Source organism: Chrysemys picta, chromosome 18 (genome assembly GCF_011386835.1).
Source record: "Chrysemys picta bellii isolate R12L10 chromosome 18, ASM1138683v2, whole genome shotgun sequence".
NCBI classification, from domain to species: Eukaryota; Metazoa; Chordata; order Testudines; family Emydidae; genus Chrysemys; species Chrysemys picta.
In genome coordinates, this window is record NC_088808.1 from 15,289,919 (window position 1) to 15,309,458 (window position 19,540).

Here is a 19,540-nt window from a genome sequence, read left to right on the forward strand (position 1 = left end):
TTCAGCCACTGAACCTAAATTACTGTTTTGCTTTGCTTTCTTTTTTCTGATGAAATGGTAAGAACTCTTTCTATAGGGATGAAGTTAGTTTATCCGTACTAATGCTTTGATTTTTTTTCCTTTTTCCTCTCTCTGCCACAGTAGGTAACCAGTTAGGGGCCCTGGTACATCAAAGGTAAGCAGTGGGTTATGTTTTATTATTTATTGATCAGTTCTAATTGTTTATTGATCCACCATCTGTACTAGAGTGCTAGGAAGTCAGAGGTTGAGAACGTGGAAAACTATAGGCTCTGTTTTTCTCCAGACTGCAGTTTTTGCCTACCCTTTCTGAGACTGTGCACGCTTCAAAAAAGAGCTCACATTTTTGTAAGGAAGGCTTGGATTTGGCTTCATCTAAATTTGTAGGACTGAGCATAAGAAAATGACCTGCTTTTTTGGCAGTGGAAGAGGAGTCAGAAGTATTAAGCTGTCAATTGAGTTTTTCTCGTTTTGCTGGTAAAATACGACCCCTCGGATGACTCCTTACCAGGCATGGCATAGTGCGGCTCTAAAGAATGCCGTGTCTTAAGTCCTTCTTGGTTTTTAGAATCTTGCATTTCTGTCGAGAGTAGTGGTGATTTCACTTCAGAAGGTGCCTCTTGCTCAAAGCCCTTAAATTCCAGATGTGCTGATGGCAGCACACTACCATTCTAACCAATCCCTCTGTTTAAGGGCTCAGCAGAAAGGGCAAGGAATGGATAGGGATACTTGCAACCTCCCAGTACTTAGAAGTGGTACTATTACACCAAGGTGTAAGTGTGATGTTAGAACAGTTGGTAGACCCTTGCTGTGCCTGTTCCCTTTCCAAACAGAGGACCTCATTCTTTAAGCTGTCAACTAGCACTCTTTCACCACCACTAATTCACTTGGGGGTCCCTTTTACAATATAGGATCGAACCATGGCATCACACTGTCTGACACTAAAGGCAACCCATATTCTAACTCTGGTATGAGTGGGGACAATATAGTGCTGCAGTAGTGATCATATTACAGATTAGGTCTTCAGTCATAAGTACTTATCTATGGCACAGCTGGGGAAAAGTTTAGAAATCCGTATTTTTATTCTTCCAATGGCTGTTATAAAGCAAACTGTGTGATCTCGCAAGAGGCCTCGTTAGAAACTTCCTCCAAAGATATTTAATTGCTTTCAGAGGTGTCAAACAAATTGGATATTGTGCGTGTTTCAATGTATGAAGAGTTGGGAAGTGTCTATCAAGATTCACTTGAATCAAGCGCTAATAAAAAAGGCAAATGCCATATGCATTGGGCTGTGTTTAACAGGAGTATCATTTGGAAAACAAGCGAGGTAATTATTCTGCTCTATTCGACACTGATTAGGCCTCAGATGGAAAACTTTAGTTTTTGGCATCACATTTTAAGATAGGCAAATTGGAGTGTCCAGAGAGCAATAAACATGATAAAACATTTTGTGAAAATTAAGACCTAAGAGGAAGAGCTGAGAACTGCTTATGTTAATTCCAGAGAAGATCTAGCCGAGGGGAGATATAATTGTCTACAAATGCATGAAGGGGTATTAGAGGTCAGAGGCCAGTTAGTCTCATGCAATAAGGACAGACCAAGAAATAATGGGCTTAAGCTGCATCATAGAAAATTGAGGTTCCATTTTAGAAAAAGATTTACTTACTTGAACAGCTATGCATTTGGAGCAAGAACAGCCAAAGGAGATATGGAATCAACTTCAGTGGAGCTAATCAAGGCTAGATTTAAAATATATCAGAGTTTAGGAATAACTAAACCCATTCTTCCACGAAGAAGGGGGTAGAATAGATGACCCTCTAGGGTCACTTCCAACCCAAATGGTTTTGATTATGGCTGAAGTGTTTATTTTTCTATACACAACTTTGTATTCTGTGGCTGACTTTTATGGGAGGACAAAGGTGGTCTACTAAACTGTTCTTTGCAGTGACTATTTGAATCTCCATTTTTAGGACAGTAATAACAGAAGAATTCAAAGTGCCTGATAAAATGGTTGGATTTAGTAAGTATCCTAGATGTTTTTGTTTTAAATTCAGTTTCTGAATATACGTTCTGTTCAGGAACAGTGCTTATTGTGGTGGGTGAGGAATAAGGCACACAACTTCAATCAATGCCACTGTGAATTTACTGTCTGTGAAAAATCTTGCCTATTAATAACATCCCCCAGTAAGGGCAAATTAAACTGTCTCTGCCACAATGCCCTGCACTTAAAAACCCAGATATAAACTACCCGTTTGCTGGTAAGGGTTTTACAGTGATGAATATGGAATAGGGTTTTTTGGGGTGTGAGATGGCAGGGAACACAGATTTCTGAAGATCTGCTGTTCTGGTAACTCTGGCTGTAACGACAGATTCCCCAGACCAAATTACATAATGGTTTGCCAAGAATGAATCCATTTGCCTGTCACCAGAACCAGTTACTGCATTTAAATACACTATTGTCAGTGGGGTTGGGGGAAGAGGGAGGAGAGAAATAGTGTTTAAACACTTAAAGTGAAAGTTGAATTTTAAACAGATGCCTAGTGAGAAATAACTGGGGTGCACTTTCCTGCCCAGGTGGATTTCTCTCTCCTTTTTCTTCTTGATTTTCTTCTTCTTCTTCTCTCTCTCGTTCACCTCACTCTTGCACCCTTGACGATGTTCTCATACCCTTCACCCTGATTCCTGTGTTCCTCCAGCTGTTCACTGTTTCTCCTTTCAAGGGAATCCTCCTGCTGTCATGACTAAAGAGTCATGCCACGGCATGTTCCATAACCTTCGGATTCCAGCATGCCATCTCTTCTGGTAAAGGAGCATCACCCCAAATGCTCTGCTTAGTGTGTGTGAAGAGTGAAAAGGGAAATAACAATCCATGTTTACTTACACGCAGACTGACCGGGTGTCCAACCTGAAGCTGAAATTGAAAACACTCTCTTCCTGGCTCAGTTCTTTATTCATTTGTTGGTTTCTTATAAAGGAGCGGCAGTCTTTTCTTTCCTTTTCCCCTCTCCCCCCATGCCCTCCCACCCCAATCTCTTTTAGGGGCCAGGTGCTGGCCATTCAGAAGGTAGTTCTGTAGTTCCGTAAGAAGGCGGCCTGGGCAAAAAGTTGCTTCATGCCACACAGTAAGCGGGTGATAAAGATTCAAGCTCAAACAGGTACTAGCATAAGCAAGTTCCACAGTTGAGGGCCCTCTACTGAGAGAATGTTGACCCAATCATGTCTGCTAGACTTGGCTGACCTGCAGCTGTGTTCCATGTTACTCTTTGGGAAGGGTGTATATGGCTGGCTGTGCATGTTCTCTCCCTGCTATACAGTGTGGAACACCATTGTCATTCAGTGATGCAGGGGATCTAAGGGAGGCCAGCTTTCACTTTCAGCTTGAGGTCAGGCATGGCACTTCAATATAAAACCCAGGTGTATTAAAGTGTAGATCAAACCAACGACATGCTCTTGAAGGAGGGACAGTGAATTATTAAAAATAAATAAATAAAGCAACACCCAAAATACCTGTGCTTTGGCTGCAAAATTATCAGGACAGCCATGTTTTCTTATCAGACCTGAGATTCAGGTTGTCACAGGACAATAACCGTAAAACACCTTTCCTGGCCTGGCTCTGTTTAGTGACTTATTTTTACCTACCATGTATTCTCAGTTCAGTGTAAGACTTGTATTTACAAGGAAATACAATTAAATGTTTTGCTGAATTCTAGTAATGGTTCTACCATGACATTGGCTTTCTGTGTACCAGAGTATGGAGGCCTGTTTTACAGTTTTGGAATATAGTCTCCCCTTTACTGCCAGTTGCAATGGAGTAAAGGGAGCAGATACTCTGCTCTTGGCTAGGACTACAGTAAATTGACACTTGTTGAACTTGTTTCAGTAATCGGCAGGGGCGGTGAACAGATCTCACGGATCCAGGCAGAGTCTGGCTGCAAAATTCAGATTGCTCCAGGTAAGAGCTAGTGTGTGTAGTGGAAGCAGGGCGTGGCATTGAAATATGGCATGTCCAATAGACGTGGAGACCTGTCCATCACATTCATGTGTGTTATCGCTGGTTACCAACTGATGCACAAGGGAATTCTTTTCTGGGACTGACCTCCATACTAGCACAGAAAACAGACCTGTTAGCTACTTCTGGGAGCAAAATGAGGGGACCACCTCTAATCAAGAAGCAGATGCAACTTAAGTGTTAAATTATAGTCCATGTTGTTCCCTACAGAGATGGGAAATGCTCCTATTTAGGGCTGTCTTCCAGTGGCACTTCTTTGGAGAGATCAGATGTGGATTGTATTTAATTGCTTAGTCTTGTCAGTTTTTGGAAACTGAAATTTCAAGAGGTCGGGAGTTGCTCCTGATAGGATCCATCTCAAACTAAAAAGGAGACTGTACCAGTCTGTGTGGTATGCTGCGTATTCTTGCTTTATACTATTTTCTGTGAAGATAGTCGGTGTCTCTGCCCCCCCGCCCCCCATGGGAAAACAGAAGTGTGTTACTATATAGTTATTGCAAAATACTATCTTCTGGGTTTTTAATCTTAATTGGCAGGGAGAGATTTAAAAATAAAGGAAACATCCATTTTGTCTTTGAAATATGTTGCTCCTGGATATCTCTGAATTCTTATTAACATGCTCTATGTGCAAAGGGAACATTTTAGTGCTGCCCTTTGGTCACTGAAGCAGCTGACCAGTGTTTTTAATCCAATTGAATTGCATGTAACAACTTGTTTACTAGGAGTGTGACACTTAAAAGAAAGCTAACGTGGAATATATAGTTGTACTAAGTGTAGGAAAACACCATAATCATATCCGTCTAAGATGCCACAGGAGCAAGACTGAATACTCAAGCAGGAGTGAGTGTGCAGGGTGATTGAAGGATAAATAAAATACTTAGAAAATATTTGCTTTATTTCCAGATTCATAATTATAATGAATTGCAGCCAAGTGTTCAAATCAGGTATAGAACCTGATTGCTTCACACAAGAACTGTGTGTACTTTGAGGCTGCCCTTTGTTCTTGAGATTGGAGGTCTCTAACCACCCTCTTATAACGTGCAATCCAGAAAGGATCATGTAGATTTTACTGCCGCTTTTAACCATGAAAGAGCTAGTTCTGTAGGCTATGCCTTGGCTGCTTGTATCTGCCTGCTTGGCTGGCTACTGTTGGCGATTCAGGAGTTGTGAAATATCCAGTCCTTGTCATGTTCTCGTTCCCTTCACAGACAGCGGCGGGATGCCCGAGAGGCCCTGTGTGCTCACCGGAACACCAGAGAGCATCGAGTGAGTCTTGTTTTGTTCTTTTTTTCTCTCCTTTCCTTTCCTCTTCCTTACCACTGTGTTCTATCAGTGCTGCTATTTGGTTAGCCACAATCAGCAAATATTGGCCTATAGAAGCTTTAGGGCCACCAGACTCTAGAGCCACTTGGTCTAACACTGAGATGTTTACTTATCAAAGGCTTTTCCAGTTAGTCTGCTGAACCCTCTGCAGAAATTCCCATGGAATTCCATTTCACAGGGTTGCTCTTAGGGCACTTAGGATGCAGTTGACTAACTGCAAGTTTCCAGGATACTAAATTAAGCCATTAAAGGTCACTCTTCTCCCCTCCGCCTTCCCACTGCTACTGAGATGGCCATCCTTCCAGTTGAAGAGGGGCTGCACAAGGCCCCCAGAGCCTGTCAGTTGCACTCCTGAATAAACTGGGGGTGTTGCTCCAGAGCAGCATGAGACCCATCAGGATGCCGCCTCCATATAGCTGCCAGCTAGATGCAAAGGACTGAACTGAATATTTGAACTCTGGTCCCTGCATGGTAGACACACATTTGGCAGTCCAGCAGGGGTTTCTATTCTGTAGGCCTATAGAAAATTTAGGGACAGTGTTTCCTCCCTCCCCCTTCCCAGGAGCTGAGTTTGAGACTCTCACAAACCAGTTGAGGACCTCCTGCTGGGACTGGATCCAGGATCCTCAGGCTTACAGGAACACACTTAACATATGGAGCTGCTCTTTCTCTCCCCAACCTTTGGGTAGGTGGGTTTTTTAAAATCCATCTGGAAATCGTTGAGTTGCATTTTGATAAAAATATGTAGGCACAAAGACGGTCTCTCTCAAGAGAAGACTCACTATTCTTCCGTTCCTATGAGATCTAAGGGTGCTTAAGTCCCCTCACTCTACCATAATTCTGCAAGCATTGAACCAGAATAAGTGTAATTGGCAAGCACATATTATAGGGCAAACAATATGGTTTTGCTGGTATTGAGGCATTTTTTTCCTCTAGTGAAGAATATTTCAGAACAAGAGCAAAATACTAAAAAGCTGTAATGCCGGATGAGACACTTGGGGAAAATGGGTAAGAGCAGATCTTAACACCTACAGTTCTGAAATATGCAGCTAAACACATACTCCTATCCAAGGCTGTCTCAAGTGATCCCACTTCTTTAGACTTGTGAAGCTGAATGAGGAAGAAGGCTCAATAACAGGGCAATAATAGTTTTTTTTTATTTTTTTTAAACAACCACCTATTATCTTAAGTATTCATAAAGCCCTTAAATTTTGAATAAAATTGTTTTAATGGAAACAGTAAGGAAGACCATTAAAACAGAGGGCAGATGATGCTCTGTGTTTCAGTGTGCCCTCTGTTTTAATCTCTCCCTTACTTTTTCCATCAAAAAAATTAACTTAAGGGCTTGATGAATACTTAAGATTGGTTTTGTGCTTTTTTTTTTTTTTTTTTTTTTTTTTTAAACAACCAAGAACACAGCTGTTAATTTCAAATCTGAAATCTACTTCTGGAAAGTCAAGCTCCTGCCTTGCTTCCTGATTGAGGCCCGAGGTTGGAGTGATTCTCTGCTGTTGGACGCAGGCCATCGGACCCCCCAACCCCCTGAGTTGACACTCCCAGGGGAATGCATCCAAAGGGGACAATTCCCTCAGAGTCCTGATGTACATGAGATGGTTGGATGCTAAGTGGAGGAGAGAGGAAGAACAGCACCCAAGTGCTGGCTGCTGACCTGGCTTCAGCCTCTTGAGTGAAGGGAAGGGGCAGGTAGATGGCAGCAATTAACATGAAGATGGAAAGCCACTGCCAGTCAGCTCAGCCATTATAAAGCTGCCAGGGAGTGATCTCCTGGCCTTGTCATCCGCCTGCTTTCACAAGCAGCACTTAATCTCCTGCCCTCGCTGCTACATGAGGTCCCTGCCCTATTTTTTGTACAACCTTAGCAGCCCCAGCTAGGATGGGAGGCTGCAAGCAAACCCTGCCAGTGTTGCTGGGGGAGAGTAGGCCGAGAAGAAGGGATTCACCTGTGGCTCTGTGTCATATCAGAGGGTGGTGGTCTAACCTGCTGTTACTGTATCAGAGCAGCACTCCTCGCCTGCCTCAGTCAGGAAGTGAGGTTGTGGTTGCGATTTACGAAGATTTATATTAACAGTACCACTTCAAATGTGGTACACCCCAGCTGTGGTGAAGCCAATGCTTTAAAAATGTGTAAGCATCAAAGGAGTCAAGATGCACTCCTTCCTTCCTTTTCCACTTTTTAGAAATCAAAGTGCCGATAGGTGTTGTGAAGGGGAATTGGTGTTCCAAAGCATAAAAGCCATTGTGCTAACCATGGTTTTCTTCTCATCTCTTCACTTCTCCTCTCCCCAAATGTCTCACATTCCAATGGTTTCTTGGGCAGATGAAACAGTGTTGTCTAATGGTCATTTTCCTTGCTTCTTTTCAAAGACAAGCGAAGAGGCTATTGGGGCAGATAGTGGATCGCTGTCGGAATGGCCCTGGCTTTCACAACGATGTTGATGGCAACAGTACGATCCAGGAGATTCTGATCCCAGCATCCAAAGTGGGTCTAGTCATTGGCAAAGGAGGCGAAACAATAAAACAGTTGCAGGTGTGCAAGATGTTTTTACTTCAAGGAACTTTGCTAGGGGAAAGTTCCTCTAGATTAAGGGTTCCCAAACGGTAGTACACGTACCACTGTAGTATTTGAGCTTGGCGTTCCATCCATTCACTTCACAACAACTTAAGAAGGTGGTATGTGACCCAATAGAGCTCAAGAAAGCGTGCTTGAAAATAAAAAGCCTCTAGTGCCTGCTGTAGGAGGTTAATGTTAGTCTTTCACCTTCAGAGATCTGGGTTCAAATCCAGCCCTGAGTTACAAAAGGAATGATCTTGTCCTCAGTTGAGCTCCTAGTGGACGTTTGTCTGCTTCATAAAAGAAGCACCCAGCTGTGGCAAGATGTATGCGCTGTTTAGGAAGGGCCCTCATCTGGCATAGCAAAGGGTGTCCCAGGTCAGTATTCAGGTGCCTTGGTGAAGCTGCTTAATGCCAGCTGTGCTGTTCCCCAGGATATGTTTTATCAAATTCATTACTTCTGTAGGTGAAGTTGGTATTTAATCTCCTCTTCTCTCCCTCCACTCCCATGAACACATCTGTGTGTAAATCAATGTTCCTGGATATATTTTTTTCTCTGTCTATCTTGGTATACTTTACAAATCTTTCAAGGCTATAAAGGGCTTCAGAAATACATTTATGCCAAGATAGTAATTGTGATTTTTTGTTGAGAGCTTTAATTTTGGCTGAATCATCCAAAGGTATCTGGCACACTGTGTAATTGTGTGTTTAGAGAGGTTCTTATCTCACTGTTACGCCTGGATGGAAAGACAAAAGTTGGATTTTCTCTTTGCAGTGGTCTCTGCACTAGAATGTGGTATGGTGAGAAGCGCACCTCCTTGCAGTCCTGTGCTCAGGCTGTAGAGCAGTTGTGGTCTTTTGTAAAGCAGAGTATCATAGATTGCTTAAAAAATAGCATGCTGGAAGGCTGCTGATCTGACCCATATAAATGTTAGGTGTCCAAACTTTGGTCACTAACTGTGACCATGCTTATTCAAGGGACCATGCTTATTCAAGTGTTGTGTGGCTTTTGCAGGAGCGAACAGGTGTGAAAATGGTTATGATCCAAGATGGCCCATTACCGACGGGAGCAGATAAACCTCTCCGTATTACTGGAGATGCTTTTAAAGTACAGGTATGGAGTAAAAACACTTCATGTGATTCTGCATAATTGTACTAACAGAACCTTTAAACAGTGGAATTGTTGATGGTGTTTGTGAGCATGTAGCGGAGTTAAATAAAGCTGTAGATGCTTTGTTAGAAGATGATGGCTGCTGTTCATTCTAAACGTCTACTGATGAAGGTAGGTGCGGGCACCCATGCTATAGATAAGACTCTAGTGTAACCAGAATGTTTAATACCTCAGACAGCCAGTTAACACTTGTAATCTGAAAGCAGAACAATTCATGGCACCAAAGCTTAAGCGTATTCAATATTTATATTGCAGTTGCATCCAGGGCCTCTATTGTGCTAGGTACTTAAAACATATAGTCGTGACTTCAGAGCTTAATCCCACGATCCCACCGGAGGTGGTAGGATGCTTCATAGTGGATGTTTAGTCTACCAGTTATACCAATTTGTGCTTGAGGTGCCTTACTAGAGGCTGGCACACTAATCTAAATTTAGACAACTCTCAACACATTAAAAGGCTGGTACAGCAGTTTGTTGCACCATGTAGCACCCAACAGCTAAAGTTAAATTTTCAGTTCCTGCCCAAGCATAGGAACAATGGGTGAGATCTTTCAGAAGTGTTCGGCACCCAGCTCCTATTGATTTTCTGTGGGAGCTGAGTGTCTGGTTGCCTTTAGAAACACCTGCAATGATAGGGTGTTTCAAGTCTTTCCTGAAGAACACTAATATCCTTTCCTACACTCCTAGCTGTATCTAGCTAGTAATACAGCTTTCAGTTTTATGAATGATGATTCATAAACTAGCATTACAAAGGTGTAGATCTGTAAGACAAGTTTAAAAGCACTCTTACATTTTCAACCAAACTGCATCTCGCCTGTCACTTACACTCTCTAGACGGCCCCTCTGTCTTGCTGGATGTGCTTCAGCATATTTTCCATGTTCTTCCTGAGCAGTAAATCCCATGCAAATCAGAATTAAGGGATCTTGGACTGTAAACCCTTCAGGGCAGGGATTGGCTGTTTGCACAGCACCTAACAGACTCTGGATGCTACAGTAGTTGCACTTGGCAGATAATTTTGAAAATGGCACTTTTATTAAACCATGCCAATAACTTGATTTCTTTCCATGTCAACCTTTTCTGTGATAGCTACTTCAGAAAAAGGGGTTGAGTTCTGTTCAACGGGAAGGGTCTTAAGGAAATTAAAGTCCCAGTTAAGATTATATTTTAGAAACAAATGTCCATGTTTTTTGAAAGACACTTTAAACAATTGCACACGGGGATCTTCCTTCTAAAAAGCTATCGAATTGCTAATGAGGAAGGAGGATGCAATACAAAACAGATCTCCATTAAAATGGTGAAAGAAATCCCAAGTGAAGGAATTTCAGTCTGCTTAACATAAGCAATTCTGCTTGATGCCACCTAATCATTGAGGCCCTGAGCACCAAGATGGGAAGTGGGATAGACATGAGCTAAAAGGTAACCATAACTTTTTTCCCCACAGCAAGCCAGGGAAATGGTACTGGAGATCATCCGAGAGAAAGATCAGGCAGATTTCCGAGGCGTACGAAGTGATTTCAGCTCTAGAATGGGAGGAGGGAGCATAGAGGTATGTTCTTTTCACAGGTGCTATGGTTACCTCCCCAGGGTGAGGGATGGAGACCATTTAACGTCAAACATTGCCAGTGAGATTTATTTCCTTCACAATGCTCCCTGCCTTTAAATATATTGCACCCATCCACCAGAAGAGGCTCACCAGCTTTCCAGAGAGGGCATTTGTTTGGGCTTGCGGGTGGCACTTCCATCTCTTCCAAAATTGTTTTTTGGAAGTGCCGTTCTTGTAACATAGAGGCCTAATTTTGCTAGGGGAAGGGATTTATGGCCAGTGGAAATAATAGGGATTGAAAATTACCCATACGCTTGTGCTTAAGAGGGATAAGACATTATCCCTGGAGCTGCTTCATTTGGCCTGGCATGGTACATAAGCAGGATGAATACTCCTCTTGTAAAACTAGTAGAATATATGCCAGTTCTGAGTTTTCACACTGTTTTTCTTTTCCCATCAGGTCTCTGTGCCCAGGTTTGCTGTTGGAATTGTAATAGGAAGAAATGGAGAAATGATCAAAAAGATTCAGAACGATGCTGGCGTTAGGATTCAGTTTAAACCAGGTTTGTGTGAGAACAAAGATCTGTTGCTTTCTGATCACTGTGCGAAACAGGGACTACCCAGTTTTATTGCTTAGTGCATATCGACAGCAGCTAGTTTTCTGTCTGCTTGTAGTTACTTAGGCTGTGTCTACACTGCACTTCGATCGGTAAAACTTTTGTCAGTCACAGGGTGTGAAAAAAACACCCCATCCAACAGAAGTTTTACCAAAGAAAAGCGCTGGTGTGGACAGCACTTTTTTTTGTGTGCGCTTTTGTTTTGCTGGCAGGAGAGCTCTCTTGCTGGCAAAGAGCGACTACACTGGAGACCTTACAGCAGCACAGTAGATAGTGTCCCTTTCTAACACCAGTTTAAAATGACATGCCACCTCCTTGGTTCCTCATGCAGTTTTTACAGAGGTTTTCTGCTTGTTGCCTGCGAGACTGGAAAGAAATTGTATACACCTCATTTTCAAAACGTCAGACGTTATGGCTGCAATGTCTTGGTCTTGTATCTAATTGATAAAAAGAATTGGATTATGGAAAAACCTTCTTTCCTGGCTTTAAAGTACTCCAGGATATTCCTGGTCTTTAGGGATCAGGACTTGACGAATTCAAATAATTTCCTCTGGGTCACTTGGCTACCTTTAGCCTATTAAGAATATAGCAATCTCTTTCAAGGTTTATCATGTTGCATGTGAAAGTGTTACCTTTCCACTATTAGACTCTTCTCAGATAATCAGCATGGGTTCGTAGGTGGGATGGGGGAAGGGCCGAAGGTAGAGGAGAAAGATGGCAGGTCTAACACAACAGATCTACCTATGGGAAAACACTGGCTATAGCCATACTGGAGAGAAGCTTCATTTGGTGGGTGGGTCTTTTCCCCTTTTTAATTAAGTCTTTGTCACCTCTCCCTCCACAGATGATGGGATTAGTCCTGAAAGAGTCGCGCAGGTCATGGGGCTTCCTGATCGGTGTCAGCACGCAGCTCATATCATCAATGAGCTTATTCTCACAGCACAGGTGGGTTCCGCAGACACCCATGAGGCAAACACCTATATTAATAGAGAATGGGAAAGGTAGTTATGGGAAGTACATAGTAAACATAGTGGTATGACTATAGACCACCCTCTAAGAAGGAATAGAGGGTATTGAGTAGGCAACTGTGTTCTCTTTTCAGGAGGCCATTTATGCTGCTACCCATTAGTGCTGTAGTGTCACTTTCGTAAAGTGTTTTGCTATCCTTGGTGCCACTTAACCATGTGCTGGTTCAACTATGGAAGGTCTCTCAAGCACATCCATTTAGTTCTCGGATAGCTTAATATTGTCGGTTTCCTAATTGTACATTTTTAGTATAATAAGAAAATGGTGAATAATATACTGCTTATTTACGTAGATAACTAACAACATTTTGCTCATGATTTGCATCAAGCTGCATTAGGATGGTAACTGGAATTTAAAAATAGAAAACCGCATTATAACATTTATATTTATTAAACAAAATAACCTTAAACGTCTTGGATACAAACGGTTCTCGTATCAAGACATGTTTCACATTTACACCTAAACGATCAGCAGCACAACAGCGATCTTTCTGTGGTTTGTCCAAGGCTATGGAAATAGGCTTCAGTGTATTCAGCGAATCTTCTACATTTCTCTTTAGTCTGTTGACTGCTTTGGCTGTGATAGTTCCATCTATTTTGTCACTATTTTCTTCACAAATTCTCATTAGAATAGACCAGTTCTTACTAAATAGATCAAAACAGTCAACCACTGAATTCCATCGTTTCATCGCAGGGGAGAATTTGTTTGGATCCTCCTGTTCTTTTCAGTGAACCTGAAGCAAGGTGGCTGTTAGGGAAAAATTTTGCAATTTCAACAAGATTTTTCTTTATTCCTGGAGTTGTACTTAACTCTTCAAATGAGCGCTGCATCCAAACAAATACTGCGCCCATATTTTACAAGTTTCAGGTTCCCTTCATTATCCTCTTGATTTCTTCTCCTCTTTCCTACATTTGCAGCATTGTCTGTGACAAAGCTATGCATTTGACACTTTAATTTTTGTTCAGTGTGTTATAGCTTGCTGCTACTTTTAAGTATTCTGCTGTATGGGCATTGCCTGGTGTATTAATAGTTTCTGTAGGATAGACAACCCCATCTTCTTCTTTTGTCTCACAAACACACATTACTGGATCATTTTGTACATTCTTCCACCCATCAAGACTCAGATTAACAAATGTTCCCTCAATGTTTTTTTGCAAGCTCTTCAATTTACTTCTCGTATACTGTATCCAGCAATGTCTGCTCTGCTGGGTGGAGTGTAGCCTGATCGTAATGATTGAACCAAGTCAATGAAATGTTTGTTCTGAACAAGTGGCAAGGGAGAATTTTTTTGCATAAATGCATCAAGACGTCTTTTCATCTGTGGAGTCTTGCTTGAATTTACAGGGCCTGATTATGAACTCAGCTGTGGTTTCACTGGATGATGAAGAAAAAGACTGTAAATGAAAGACTTCCTCCTCCGGCAGCTGTTTGTACCACCTGTTTAAAAGCTATAAAACTGGGTTTAGAATAAATTAGAGAGAAAATAAATCATGAGGATCGTCTGAATCTATTTAAACCCTTATCTCTAGCAACATACCGAACTGGTTGGGGGGGGGGACGGGACTTTTTTTTAAATGTTGAAGTTAATACCTAAAAATCTTTTAAATAGGAAATCTTCACCTGGGATGTTTGATTATATTGAGCAATAAAAAATGTCAGAAGTCCAGCAATAAGTCAAAAAGTAATTGATAAATACTCCCACAACAAACTCACATGCCAATTATCTTTTGAACGCACATTTTGAAATTCACAAGTAATCTCTCCCCCAAAAAACACATTTATGACAGTAATCTAAGTTATCATTTACTAGCATAGTAAGACAGGGTAGGCTGTCCATAAGAATGGTGAAAAATTAATCAGATGGTTCAGACACATCCACCTCATCTTCAAAGACTTTGCCTTTTGAGGAGCACTTTTCATAATGTTTCATTCTGACCACCAGGCCTTGCATCTCTTTGTTGCACTGTTTACATTCGGTATGTGTTCCTTTTTTTACCCAGAGGTCCAAGAATTTCTTGAAAATATTCCCAAATAGGGTCTTTTGTACAAGCTGCAGCCATGACAGGTTTTTTCTCCAGTTCCCTAGTGTTGAAATCAACCCTAGCAGCTGCACTCAGATACCCACAGTGTCCTGCTTTGACACCAGTCTTGCTCCTTTCTGGTTGCACACTCTGTTCCTTCTCCCTTGTTACATAACTCCCCCACCAGTACCTGCAGAAAACACAAGAAGTAATCACGCTCCGAGCCTTCTGCTCGCGTAACCCATGTGCCTTTTAGATTTTATTTGTTTAGCAGCAGAGGAAAGCAGCTGAGAAATTAATGGATTTCTGTTTTTTGTATCTCTGTGTACACATGCAAGGAGACAGAGTAAGGCCATTTACTTGAAGTACCCAAAACCATCCAGAAGCAAGGACTGGTAGTTACTGGACAGATCAATATCTTTCCATGAGCTGGAGAGCAAGTATCCATGGTGGGTGGAGTCATAAATATTTTTAATTTGAGATTTGAACCTATCAGAGCTCAAATAGGGAGAAGCTATAAAATAGGAGTATGAGACCACCCAGATGGGCTCAGTGGATGAGCCTGATGCAGGGCCGGCTCCAGGCACCAGCTTACCAAGCAGGTGCTTGGGGCGGCCACTTCGGAGAGGGGCGGCACGTCCAGCTGTTCGGCGGCAATTCAGCGGACGGTCCCTCTCTCCTGCTCAGAGCAAAGGACCTCCTGCCGAATTGCCGCCACAGATCACGATCGCGGCTTTTTCTTGTTTGTTTGGCTGCTTGGGGCGGCCAAAACCCAGGAGCCGGCCCTGGCCTGATGAGATACACGATGGTGTCTTCTGGAGTCAGAGGTAGGGTCCCAATGCCTGTGGTGACTTTGCCAGTCTCTTGCACCCAGTAGCATAGCCTCTGGGCGCCCCACAGGATCAGGCCATTAATATAACACATGGCCTGCTGTGCTAAAGCTTGACCTCAAAAGTTAGATGTTTTTCCCCTAATTGCTTTTTATATAGAAAAGCAGCCTTGATCTCAGTTTTTGAAATAAACTCATGGATTCAACATATTTATTTTATATTTAAACATTTTAAGAGATTATAATAAGTTTAGGCCTTAATATTTCGTTTACATTCAGATTTCATTTTAAACGGGTTTATTTTTAAAAAGAAAAATGTAATTAGCATTTAAATAACCAAATAAATCTGATTTAAATTTAAAAAATCCAATTTTCACTTTTTCAAAAAAAAAAAAAGATCAATTTGTATCTATCCTGATTGGGGGGGGAAATCCTGGACTTGAGGGTTGGGCTTAGCATGGAAAAGCTTGCCTCTACCACAGTGCTTGATAAGGGTGAGAAGTGCTCAGAACGGCAGAACACGAACTGAGCGCACAAAGAGCTCTTTGCTTCCTGGATCTTTTCTGCAGGTTCTAGCTAATGGATCTGTACCCTGGATACCCATCCTTGTGCTGTTCTGAAAAGGCTCTAGGGCTGGAAAGCTCCACTGATCTTTCTGGAAGGCCGTGGGGGGAAAAAACAGCCTTTTGTGGCTCTTCCCAGTGCTGTTTGAAAACCTCTTTACATACATGGGCAAATCCTTTCCTCAGCCACTTAATCTTTGCATCCTCTCTGACATTGGCCTGTGACAGCAGAGGGCTTTTACTTTGCAGATAAAGCATGTGGATTCTTTTATCCTGACCTAACATTTCTTTGAATTTGGACAACGTTGGTTGGAGGTTCAAGTTGATTTGGAGCAATGTGTATTTCAGCTGAGGGATTCCAGTAGTTCTCACGGTAATTGGCATCTGAGAGGGTTAACTTTTGGCTTCTATGAGGCCTTTGGTGCCAAACAGTGTGCATTAATGCTAAGGTTTCTGGTTTGCTCAGGAAAGCTTAGGTAACGAGCCCTGCTCAGATTGGAGCCCAGCAGCTAAAAGGACTTTGAGTTTCTGCATACCTGTCGGTTACAAAAGGATATTCTGTTTGAAGGCATGCATTTATATCTACTTGCTGAAATAAACCTACAGAATCAGGAAGACACCTGTGACCTTCAGAATCTCACATACAGAGATGAAGGCCAGGAGTTCCCTAGTTTAGTGATATTAGTGGTATTGATTATATCATGCAGTTTAAACTCTACTTTGCCTTTTTTTAATGTGGCAAATTAGTAGTACAGGTATTGGGGTCAGAAAAAATATTGATGGAAATGCTGTTTTTTCCCTTCAAGGAACGAGATGGCTTTGGAAGTCTGGCAGTAGCCCGGGGAAGAGGTCGTGGTCGTGGGGACTGGAGCGTTGGGACACCTGGGGGGATGCAGGAAATAACCTACACGGTGCCAGCTGATAAGTGTGGTCTTGTTATAGGCAAAGGTAGGTGCTGCTGACATGACGCTCTGAGATGTAATCTCCGTCTCAAATGGGGGTTCCTAAACTTTACTGGAGTGGCTGTGGTATTTCCAGTATTGAAAATTGTGGTTCAGTGACCATGACCATACAACATAGGAGGAACTTAGTAAGCATAACCACCTAGTAAGGCAGATGCTCTCTGTATGCTTCCTTCTGATGCCTTGTTTCACAAGTGTACTTTCTAGGCTTTTTTTAATATGAGGAAGGGGGTTTGTGCATGCAGAAAAGTTGTACTCTGGGTTATCAGGTCAGGTGTACATGTTGTGCAAAGCAGCATCTCATGAAAAGCCTTAGGTCCTTTTGAGGACCCTTTCTATCAGAGTGGTTTAAAGTGCAAGGGGCTAGACAAAACAGCTGCTTTTCTATAGTGGTACCCTTTTGTCTTGTATTTAGTTTACATTCCATTGCATGGTACTTCTTGTTGGAGCGAATGTTGTATCTCCTTGTCCATGGAGATAAGCTGGGCTACAAGTAGTCACTTGCTGATGTAGTCACCTTTAAGTTAGAAGTCTGTCTGGAAACAGCAAGATCTAACCTACCCACTGAATTTAATCTCCTGGTGCATAATAGACTGGGCAGGTGCCCTATGAGTGCCTAGGACTCCTTAGCTTGCCTGGAGTCTGTAGTTGGCATAACACTGCTGCCTAGTCATTGAACTCAAGTGTACCACAGTAATGGAAACATTTGTGTTCCCTTCTTAGAACAGTTGTGTCCCAATCAAACAATACCAAGTGCAAAGGTGAAGGCTTCAACAGCAGTTGTAACTTGGCTCTGTGTGTCGTCATGTTATAAAGTGTGCACCATAACTATATTTAACTAGAAACCGGAATAGAAATTCTGCACTGGTGCAATGCACCTGAGTTAATGTTGGAATCAGGACTTTGTGGGGTTTTTTTTTAACTACAACACTAACACATGAAAGTAGTTTGTATTTAATTTCTCCATACTCTAGAAAAGAATTATTCTGTGTGCTTAATGTTAGCATTTCAATAGTCCCAATTCTGCTTTTAGTGTCCCTGGAGTTGAGGTAAATCAGGTAGCAGTGGGTTCCCTCTTTGCTGCTGGCTAGAGAATTTTCTGCCAGGCTGGATTGCTGCTTCCCTGTTACATTTGTGGCATAGTGATGTCTATACATCATTGAAAATAAAAGCTTGGAATTTGCAGAATGCAGCCAGAAGTGTGGCAGTGCTCTTAAATTCAAGAGAAGAGGCTCTGTTTGTTTTTCTCTTTTCTTACTATTTTCTTCTGCACTTGGTGTTAGTGTGGTTTTGAGGGGATTTTGCCATGTTCCAGTGACATTTGGCTTTTCTCATGAAGTGTACCAGCACTTTATACCAATTATCATTGGGCAGGATGAATGTGCTGTGAAAATCATAAAGGAATTGGCCTTCATTAAGACTTTTCAGATGCTGCTGTGAACATGCTTAGGGCTGACTGCTTTAAGAAAGTTCAGTTTTTAGAATTAATTCCCTTCAAATCTCCCCATTCCCAGTCTCGTCCTCTTTCCCCCCTCCTCCTATAGAAAGCTTTAAGGAAACTCTCTAAACAGTTTCAGGCTTAGTTTTTGCTGTAACCCTATTCACAAGTGTAGTGAAAATGTATTAGCAATGCAAAAAGTGCTTTTGTTCCCTCATAATTCAGAAACAGCTGAAGATATTGTGCTCAGTCTTTCAACAAAAAATCCTGTCAGGGCAGAGACCAAGCAAAGGAAAGTTATTCTCAAAAGCAAAAGTTGTCAGCATGGTAAAATATAATAATGGAAACTACCATTGCTATTTTAACCATTGCAGTAGCTACCAATACAGTAACCATTAGAAAGTACAGAAAAGTAACTTGGGTTTCCACAATGTATAGAAATGTTGTCTCTTTAACATAAGCGCTGTGATCTGGAGGAGCGAACACAGGGTTAGGTGTGAGAAGCTCCTGAATTCTAATGCTGGCCCTGCCAGAGTCTTGCCGTGTGACTGTGGGTGTAAGCCATTGTACTTTGGTTTCCCCGTCAGTAAAATGGGACCGCTTACCCGAGGCTTTCAGAGGATTGATTATTAATGACTGTACAGTGCTTTGAACATTTGAAGTTGTGTAATATTTACTTGCAATCAGTACTATTGGGGTATTTACACTGGTATTGTTAGTTCGTTTTTATCTGTTTGTTGGGAGTGATGGCTGTAGCTTTGTCTCCTGGGAGTCTTGGATGAGAAATGGATATGACACTCATTTTCAGAGCCTTCTGTGTCAGTCAGTTCTCTTCCCACGCTCCCACTATTTCTGATCTTTTGTCACCTGTATGTCAAGTGGGATGTTATTTCCAAGGTTAATACTCTTTCTTATGGATGGCCAAATAGGAATCCTCTATTCTAAAACACCTAGGCCTGGCTGGGGATAAGGGGTTTAGCCATTTGGCACTTGGAGTATTGAAGCTAAATTTCTGGATGGGTCAGCCGGTGAAACTCTAGGGGCTGCTTCCACAGAGAAATTAAGAGCAGAGTCCCAAGTTGGCTCTTTAATGGAAAATTTCCATGTGAATGAGATTCTAATACTGCATCTGACTGAGAATAAATCACTTAATCTTCTCATTATATTTTAACCATTTTCTTCAGTCATTAACTACAGTCATGAGACTGATGTGAAAGAAGACTCTGGGAAATGCAGTTCAGAGTAGGGACTTGGCTTTTTTCTTACTAACTCCAATTTTTTTGACATATAATGGAAACAGATGTATCAGTACAGCAGGGGTCACTAGAGCAATTTCTGTAAATTCGGTTTGTTAATCATACAGCTGTAACATAATCGTTATAATCCTGGGGTGACAGTGTGTTTAGGATTAAAGAATTTGGAATAAGAGTTATTTATTTTGACTGGAA

The 19,540-nt window shown here is 41.9% G+C and overlaps 1 protein-coding gene across 50 annotated transcripts in view; it reads left to right on the forward strand.

Annotated features, from left to right (window-relative positions):
* FUBP3 (far upstream element binding protein 3) overlaps window positions 1-19,540 on the forward strand; it is a 57,701-nt gene that overhangs the window by 23,006 nt on the left and 15,155 nt on the right. For 37 of the 50 annotated variants that reach the window (XM_065572658.1, XM_065572664.1, XM_065572663.1 and 34 more), the window contains 10 exons: window positions 142-175; window positions 1,989-2,038; window positions 3,899-3,970; window positions 5,236-5,293; window positions 7,736-7,898; window positions 8,938-9,036; window positions 10,535-10,639; window positions 11,097-11,199; window positions 12,098-12,198; window positions 16,499-16,640. In XM_065572658.1, coding sequence (XP_065428730.1) covers window positions 142-175; window positions 1,989-2,038; window positions 3,899-3,970; window positions 5,236-5,293; window positions 7,736-7,898; window positions 8,938-9,036; window positions 10,535-10,639; window positions 11,097-11,199; window positions 12,098-12,198; window positions 16,499-16,640 — 927 coding nt within the window. The remainder of the gene's footprint in view (window positions 1-141; window positions 176-1,988; window positions 2,039-3,898; window positions 3,971-5,235; window positions 5,294-7,735; window positions 7,899-8,937; window positions 9,037-10,534; window positions 10,640-11,096; window positions 11,200-12,097; window positions 12,199-16,498; window positions 16,641-19,540) is intronic. The other 13 variants (XM_065572659.1, XM_065572665.1, XM_065572662.1 and 10 more) reach the window with 1 other exon arrangement.